Here is a 9693-nt window from a genome sequence, read left to right as displayed (position 1 = left end):
ACTCAAAATAATTCCAAAGCAATAAGCATTTACAATAGATAGTATGCGCTTGGCTAAGAAGCTCATAACATTGCCATCCGGAAATATAACGGACCAACACACAAAACTGTGTGTATCCATGAACGTTTATAGTCAGGTTAAGACAGTTTAGTGAGCATTACTTATAAACACGGATGGCAAAATACAATAACAACGACCTGAGTGACGTCAACTAAGAACTATCTATACATAATTCTGTTGAGCAAAACAAGCCTTACAAAATAGCATTAAGTTTTTGTATTGTAAATATGACAGCTGTTTCTTCAAACTTTGTGATTTATAAAATGAAACTGAATTAGAAACAATTTTTTTCTGAGATAAATTATAGGTGTAGTATCAAAGCCTTTGTTTTTAATAATTACAAGTTAATGATTGTTGAATTAAAAGATATCTACGTAAATGCTCATTTTTAATACATTTTTCTCCAATTTTGAAAAGTACAAAAAAATCTCTAGGATTGAGTGAGTTAAGTTGTGTCAATGAGATACATTTTCAGGTCTGATAACCCGAATTATAATGGGCCCATGGCTGTAATGGGAAACTATCTCAAACCAATCCAAAATATTGTCCATTACACATCATCAGTAACACACTTTATAGTCACCCGGAATAACTACAAAAGACGTCTAACTTCTACGTCATGGCGCAAGACCGAAGGGCGAGAGCTCAGGTGGTCGCTGGTTTGGATAAGTAAATAAGTAAGTAAGTAAGTCCATTACCATTATATTGAAACAAGCCCATAATTGCGCTGGGTTATCAGACTTACTAATATTAATAATATTACTCAGTCACTGATCAAAGGACTGAAGCAAGTGTCACTTGCATTCACTCAATAAAAGAACTGCTTTCCCCTTGACTCTAGGCTGTGAGAGAGATGGCCAATGCTACCCTGAGGGAGACACCTACAACATTGGGTGCATTCAAAGACGCTGTGAAATGATCAATGGAAACTTTGGATACAAAAGGATTAATGAAGGTAAAAATAACCTACTGGGGGACAGCGTGGCTCAGTGGTACAGTCTTTGCTTCATACCCGAAAGGTACCGAGTTCGTATACTCGCTACGTTGTGTGGCCTTGAGCAAGTCACCTCGCCCTAGCTCAGTTTGCGGCGCTGCAATGCGGCTGACGTCTGGGTTATTCCAGTCTTTCCTTGGAATAGACCCAAGAGACAAATTTCCCCTATGGGATGAATAAAGGGAATTTTATTTTTATATATTTTTTTTATTTTTAGTCCATCATGACATTGATTTGGATTCTTCTGATTTTTTATTTTATTTTCGAGTAACAAAAATTACCGAAGAATAATTGAGCTTTATATAGCGCAATATCCACTAAATGTGCTCAAAGCGCTTTACAAGGGGTCCCTGGTCAACAGCAACATTTAACATGTGGGACGGGACATGACGCCTGTTAGGCGATATTACAATTTTTCGGACAAAGACAACGCTGTTAACGACCTGGTCCTCATTTTACACCTGAGTTCGGTGAGAGAATGTGAGTAAAGAGCCTTTTCCAAGGACTCAACTATGCGCCGAGCGCGAGGCTCGAACCCAGGACCTTCCGATCCGAAAGTGAGTGTCATACCACAAGACCACATAGCCGCACAGAATACTGATTTAAAATCTTTATTGACAGATACAAAATAACTAGCATAAGAGGGTACTCTTAATTAACAGAATTTTTATTTAGCTTTGAAACAGTATCAAGTATGAAAAGTAAAACTTTACAGTTGTAGAAAATTCAAAATAATGTTTGATAAACCAATCAATAGGATTCAACAGTCGTGACATCACTTCCTTCCTAATGACGCATGGTAACTTAGTAACACTAGCTCTAAACTATCGGAACAAAGGCGGACGCCGTATGAAATATTTCTCCGGCGAGCATAAAAGCGTAAACAGAGGAAAAACACCCCATATATTTGATCATGTTTTGACTTTTACGCATTCTGATCACAAGGCATATGAAAAGTTCTAGCCAGCATGAAGAATAACAAGTAATGATTTTCTTTGTTTAGAACCAAGATGGCCGCCGTTGCCGGGCGGCGTGACATCAGACTACTGAATCCAATTCCCGATATGAGTATTGTTAAATATAAATACACAGGGTATTTAAAGGTCATTTGACCTAAAACAAAAAAAAATACCTTGACATGATATGATGCTCGTCTGATAACCCAAATTGTGACATATCGTCTCAAAATGGTATTATCTCAGGGCGTAAAAAAGTAATTTATTGAAAGTTAAAGTGACGAGGAATGTGCAAACTTAGTTCTTGACATTTCACCTAGATATCTCCATACTGAATGAAACAGGAAAAAAAAGTGTTACCAAATCTCAAGTTTTTTCAGTAGGGAATGAGATTAGCGGAAGAGTAGCGTCCCTTGATTGGACGTCACCTTACAGAGAGAACGTCAATTTGGTTTTGAAGTGTCTCCAGCCGCTTTCACCTGAAGCGAGGACGAGAGACGCATGCGCACAACCAACACGACGTTCTCTCTCTAATAACTTTTCCGCCAGTGACGTCACAGACTATGGGTGACGTCCAATCAAGGGACGCTACTCTTCCGCTAATCTCATTCCCTATACATTTATGTTTTTTGGATCTAAACCCCCCAGACTTAAAACCATTTTGAGACAGTATATAATGTAGTATCTGTGAAATGTTTTGTTGGTTTTCATTTTCATTTATTTAATGGTCATCTTTTCAACAGTATATTTTCTCGCCTAATGATATTTCATAGAAATAATAATCCAGTTTTTTATTGCCTACCTTTCTGATCTAATTCTTTGTTGTTTTTTCCTTTCTTTACGGGAATGAATTCCATGAAATGTGAACACTATTTTATGAGTGCAGACATTTTGCTAATTCTTGGCAGTAATTAATTTCCTTTTGGAAACAACATACAGACCCACCGGGAATCCTGCTCGTTTGTTGACCATAATATTAAATCGTGATTTCGATCTCATGAGTCACTTTGGTGGGGAAATCCGTAGCCATCGTAAAGTTGTCGCCTGACACCGTAGCCATCGTTATGTTATAGATAGAATGCGCTTGGCCAAGGAGTTCACAACATTGCCATCCGGAAGTATAACGGACCAACACACAAACTCTGTGTAACCATGTACTTTTATAGTCTGGTTAATACAGTTTAGTGAGAACAACTCACAAACGCGGATGGCAAAAACAATAACAAAGGCCTGAGTGACGTCATCTGCATACTATCTATCGCCTGATACTGAAATCCAAAAGGACTGGCAGTTTCATGGCATTATTTGGTTTTTGCACCGCCTTGTGAGTTGTCGTTAGTAGTGCTCATGGAAACAAGTTATTTTATTGGTTGAACTATTGAATACAACTCACGATTTGTTTTCTTTTGTGGCAAAAGACCGGCATTTTGACGTAATTTTTTGGTCAGTGTCAGGCCATAACTTTACGAAGGTTATATTATGTTAACGATGGTTACGGTAAAACCCGCAGTGTCAGAAATTCGTTTTAAATGATGGGCAATGCATACTTATCAATATATCTTTCATTACAGTATTATAATAATATGAATCTAGTGCATGCACTCTCTTCCCTAACAATTACTAATAAATTATTCTCAATTATTCCAGGGTGTAGCATAAAGAATGTCTGTCTTACAGTGAATGAAACTTACCAAGACGGATGTTTCAAGTATCGATGTATGAGAGGAGGGAATGCTATCTCAGTCACCTACTCTCTGGAACTCACGGAATGGGGTACGAGATGGATGGTCACCCACATGTAATAATATTATAGATAGTATGCGCTTGGCTAAGACGCTCACAACATTGCCAAAAACAAAACTGTGTGTAACCATGATCGATTATAGTCTGGTTGATACAGTTTAGTGAGAATTACTCATAAACGCGGATGGCAAAAAAATAAAAAACAATAACAAAGACTAAGACCAGAGTGACGTCAACTTCGAACTATCTATTATATAGATAGTATGCGCTTGGCTGAGAAGCTCACAACATTGCCATCCGGAAGTATAACGGACAACACACAAAACTCTGTGTAACCATGAACTTTTATAGTCTGGATAATACGGTTAAGTGAGAATTATTCATAAACGTGGATGGCAAAAAACAACACAAAAAACAACAATAGCAAAGACCTGAGTGACGTCAACATCTTTCTGTCTATAGCGTCAAATGAAGTCTCCATTTAAGATTTTAAAATTCGAGACTACAAAGAAGTATCAGGTTAAACTCACTCTTTAACAAACTTTTCAGTATTCTCCCAAAATGGAAGGCTTAACCAGCAAAAAAAAAAAAAGGTTTTTGAACTCAAACAATCTCTCGACAAAACAACTTTATGTTCTTATTAATTAAACAAAGATCATTCTTCACAGTTTGTGATGTATAAAATAAATCTGAATTTTTAAAAATGTATATTGTAACGTGACAAATGTGACGATATTTACTGCAGGTGGTAAGGAGAGGGTTAAACATTTTTGATCAGTTGTGTTAAACGTAATACTCTTCAATAGTCATGACGTCACTTCCTTCCTAATGACGCATGGTAACTTAGTAACACTGGCTCTAAACTATCGGAACAATGGCGGACGCCAGTATGAAATATTTCACCGGCGAGCATAAAAGCGTATCGAGAGGAAAAAAAAAACACATAAATTTGATCATGTTTTGACTTTTACACATTCTGATCACAAGACATAGGAAAAGTTCTAGTCAGCATGAAGAATAAAAAGTAATGATTTTCTTTGTTTAGAACCAAGATGGCCGCCGTTGCTGGGCGGTGTGACATCAGACTACTGAATCCAATTGATGATATCTGAAGAATACGTGATCGGACCCCAAAAAAAGCGTTCTGTCAAATATCGGCGGTGTTGTTCGTCCAATTAATAGATATTATAAATACAAGATGTACATCGTGTGGCTATGTGGTCTCGTGGTATGACACTCGCTTTGGGATTGGAAGGTCCTGGGTTCGAGCCTCGCTCGGCGCATAGTTGAGTCCTTGAAAAAGACTCTTTACTGACATTCTCTCACCGCACTCAGGTGTAAATTGAGTACCTGGCCGTTAACGGCTTTGTCTCTGTCGGAAAAAGTTGTAAAATCGCCTAACAGGCGTCATGTCTCGTCTCGTTCTATATATTAAGTATTGCTGTTGTCAGGGACACTTTGTAAACCACTTTGAGCACGTTTAGCGGATATTGCGCTATATAAAATCTCAAAGCTCAAGATTTTAAATTTTTTTTTTAGTACTACTACACTTTGGACAATATCGATGACTCCTGTTGACATCAGACATCTTGTTTGATGAATTATCTATAATATTCCTTCATGGAATGCCTAGGCGACGGTATCTAATGGCTAATGATACCGTGGTGGAAAGGCGTAATTCAAAAATTGTGCGGCTATATGGTCTAGTGGTATGACGCTCGCTTTTGTATCGGAACGGAAGGTCCTGGGTTCGAGCCTCGCGCTCGGCGAATAGTTGAGTCCTTGGAAAAGACTCTTTATTGACATTCTCTCACCGCACTTTGGTGTAAATTGAGTACCTGGCCGTTAACGGCGTTGTCTCTGTCCGAAAAATTGTAATATCGCCTAACAGGCGTCATGACCCGTCTTACATGTTACGTGTTGCTGTTGACCAGGGACCCCTTGTAAAGCGCTTTGAGCACATTAATGGATATTGCGCTATATAAAGCTCAATTTAAATTATTAAAAAGAAAAGAGAAATAATGTTATTATTATTATCATCTCCTTTCAGGCTGTTCCAATGGAGGCAAATGTTACCCAGAAGGCCACCAAATTGAGGTCCAATGTCGGAAAATGGAATGTCGTAAAATCAATGGAGTCGCTGGATTTGTCAATGTCGCACAAGGTAAGTGTAGGATGGATGGCAAGGGCATCTTTGCAACTTTACGACTATTGAGAAAGTTTAATACTTGTAGTAATGATAGAAACGGATATGATGATGATGATGATGATGATGATGATGATGGAAAAACCAAATAATGACGTCAATATATATATATATATATAATATATATATATATATATATATATATATATATATATATATACATTTATATATAAAATATAAATTGTCACTCATATTATATGACCAAAACGTTCGTTTCTGTGGCTGTCGTCCACGTCTTCAGTCCGAAGAAAAAAATGTTTTCCATTTGAGGTGCTTGTCCTTGCTTCCGTTGTGTAGTAGTGATTAGTGTTGATGTGTAGTGACATTGTTGTAGTGTGCTCTCATTGCTTATATTATGTGTGTGTGTGTGTGTGTTGTGTGTGGTGTATACATGTGTGTGTATGATATTGTTGTGGAATGTGGTTATATATAATAATATATATATATTTTTTTTTTCCACCCTACTGTCAGGCTGTCCATTCGGCAATAAGTGTATCAACATCGGACAGGATGAAGTGGACGCCTGCAGAACGTTCAAGTGCAAGAAAACCGACATCAATGGCGTCCCCTACTACTCCGTGGAAATCGTCGACGTCAGTAAGTGTCACAATCATTAAGCCAAATAACAAATTAAAAAAAAACAAAAACAAAACAAATACAACAAATAAATTTAAAAAATACCGAACAATAACAAACCAAACCAAATCATTTCACGCAAAGTCTGTGCGCATTTGTGATGATATGGTTTTCATGAACTCACTCAACACAACATCGACTAGATATATCCGTTGTTTACCCGGGTTACTTTTACCGTAACCAGCGTAAAGTTATAGCCTGACACAGACCAAAAAATGACGTCAAAATGCCAGTCTTTGGCCACAAAAGAAAACAAATCGTGAGTTGTATTCCATAGTTCAACCAATGGGACCACTTGTTTCCATGAGCTCTACTAACGACAACTCACTAGACGGTGCAAAAACCAAATAATGACGTCAAAATGCCAGTCTTTTTGGGTTTCAGTGTCAGGCTATAACTTACCGATGTCTACGCTTTTACCCCACGCCTATTGATAGTTCGAAGTTGACGTCACTCTGGTCCTTGTTATTGTTTTTTGCCATCCGCGTTTATGAGTACTTCTCACTAAACTGTATTATCCAGACTATAAACGATCATGGTTACACACAGATTTGTGTGTTGGCCAGTTCCGGATGGCAATGTTGTGAACTTCTTAGCCAAGCGCATACTACTATCTATTATTAAATTTTTCCGTGATAAATTATATATAGTTCGAAGATGACGTTACTCAGGTCTTTGTTACTGTTTTTTTTTGCCATCCCCGTTTATGAGTAATGCTCACTGAACTGTATTAACCTAACTACAAACGTTCATGGATACACACAGTTTTGTGTGTTGGTCCGTTATACTTCCGGATGGCAATGTTGTGAGCTTCATAGCCAAGCGCATACTATCTATAGGCGTAGAAGTATCAAAGTTAATTTTTTTTTTTTTTTTAGTTTTTACATGTTAATGATAGTTGAATAAAAGTGTTTATGTACATACTCATTATTAACCCATTGTTTTTTCCAATTTTGAAAAGGAGCAAAAATCTCTAGGTTTGAGAGAGTTAAAAGAGCAGCATGTACCGTGCAAGTCATACCTCGATGACTTTCTGGTCCAGCGGTATTGAATTTGTATAGATGCTGTGCGCTTGGCTAAGAAACTCACAATATTGCCATCCGGAAAAAATATAATAGACCAACACAGAAAACTATGTGAAACCATGAACATTTATTGTCTGGTTAACACGGTTTAGTGAAAATTACTCATAAAAATGGATGAAAAAAAACCCAAAACAAAGCAATAACAACGATCTGAGTGACGTCAACTTTGGTCCATCTATATTAGGATCCCACTGTACCTAAATTTAACCCAATTTCCATATTTTTGGCAATAAATTCCGTTTTATTTAGCATTTAAATCGCCACTACATGGTTCTGTTTTGAAGCAATACGTCACAACTGGTGAACGGTGTAACAATAGGATTCAATTTCAATGGTCTGATGTCGCGTCCGCCCAGCAACCAGCAGCTTGGTTCTAAACAAAGAAAATCGGTAGCCGACTTTTTGTGCTTCATGCTAGCTAGAAGTTTTTCACATGTCATGTGATCAAAATGGATAAAAGTCAAAACTTGATCAGATTTATAATGTTTTTCTCCTCTGGATACACTTTTATGCTCGTCGGAGAAGTAGGATTTCATAATGGCGTCCGGCATTGTTCCAGTAGTTTAGAACCAGTTACACTAAGTTACTACGCGTCATAACGAAGGAAGTGACGTCACGACTGTTTAAGCCTATTGGACCGGCGTGTACTTACAGTTCAATACGTCACATGTAGAACGAGACATAACGCATGTTAGGCGATATTACATTTTTTCGGACAGAGACAATGCTGTTAATGACCACGTACTCGTTTTACACCCGAGTACGGTGAGAGGATGTGTATAAAGAGTCTTTCCCAAGGACTCAACTATGCACTGAGCGAGGATCGAACCCAGGACCTTCCAATCCGAAAGCGAGTGTCATACTCAGACCACTAGACCACAGAGCCACATAAATATGTGCATCTCAAAATGGTTGGTTTAAATTTTGATTAAAATGAAATCCCTACACATTTCTTTTTGTGTCAGGACAGCCTCTGCAGCCGCAGGCCAGGCGTGTCAAAATGAACATTTTGTATAGTGTAACAACCATAATTATTGTGATTCTCCCCGAGCATAGCTCATCCCAATGAGAAAAGGTTCAGCGATAGCGCAGTGGGCTAATGAGAGATGAAGTGAGTAGAAAAATGCCAGAAGACAATAGAGAAAAAAAAAATTCGCGGCGGTGGTGGGGTTTGAACCCGCGACCTTATTGGTACGACAACTCCGCCTGGCCGGTGAGAGCGTGACTCTACCGTATGAGCTATCCACCTCATACGGTAGAGTCACGCTCTCACCGGCCAGGCGGAGTTGACTTTTAAAAAAAGTAAAAATAAAATAAAGAGTTAGAAATCGTTTCTGATAGGTTTCCTCGGAAAGGCGCTCAAGAGCAGGGATTTCCTCATTTTATAAAAACACATTTCCCCCAATCAAATGTACTGTAACAAAAAGTTTTTACTCCATATCTTTTCGTTTACAGAATGTGAAGATTCCAACTTAGACTGCAAGGATCCGGGAACGTATTTCTCCTACAAGATGGGTGGAGTGGTACGACCCAACTGTACTTGTCACACGGAAGGGTTAAACATACAGTACTTCTGTTAATAGTAATAGTGCTGGGAAGGGTTAAACATACAGTGCTTCTGTTAATAGTAATAGTGCTGGGAAGGGTTAAACATACAGTACTTCTGTTAATAGTAATAGTGCTGGGAAGGGTTAAACATACAGTACTTCTGTTAATAGTCATAGTGCTGGGAAGGGTTAAACATACAGTACTTCTGTTAATAGTAATTGTGCTGGGAAGGGTTAAACATACAGTACTTCTGTTAGGTAATAGTAATAGTGCTGAAGTATTTCATGTATGAAGAGGTAGCTTTCAAAACCTGCTGTCTATTTTTCATCAATCTGAGAAAAATGCTTTTATTTATTTATTTATTAATTTTTTTTTGTTTTTTTTTTTTTTTGGGGGGGGGGGGGGGGGGGCGGGGGGGTCCTTAATGTAGTGTGTTAAAGAGGAAATTATTTGTGTCCTGTGTTA

General features: G+C 38.1%; 1 protein-coding gene across 1 annotated transcript in view; it reads left to right on the top strand.

Moving 5' to 3' along the window:
• Nucleotides 1-9610, top strand: part of LOC144973618 (uncharacterized) — a 13409-nt gene extending 3799 nt beyond the window's left edge. The window contains exons 4-8 of the mRNA XM_078916277.1: nt 902-1015; nt 3658-3783; nt 5804-5917; nt 6431-6556; nt 9136-9610. Of these exons, the coding sequence (XP_078772403.1) occupies nt 902-1015; nt 3658-3783; nt 5804-5917; nt 6431-6556; nt 9136-9260 (605 nt within the window). The 3' untranslated portion in view covers nt 9261-9610. The remainder of the gene's footprint in view (nt 1-901; nt 1016-3657; nt 3784-5803; nt 5918-6430; nt 6557-9135) is intronic.
• The last annotated feature ends 83 nt before the right edge of the window (nt 9611-9693 follow it).

The sequence above is a fragment of the Berghia stephanieae genome, chromosome 5, assembly GCF_034508935.2.
Source record: "Berghia stephanieae isolate SIO BIC M18660-M18661 chromosome 5, UCSD_Bste_1.3, whole genome shotgun sequence".
Classification (NCBI taxonomy): Eukaryota; Metazoa; Mollusca; class Gastropoda; order Nudibranchia; family Aeolidiidae; genus Berghia; species Berghia stephanieae.
This window is presented reverse-complemented; position numbering and strand designations above follow the sequence as displayed.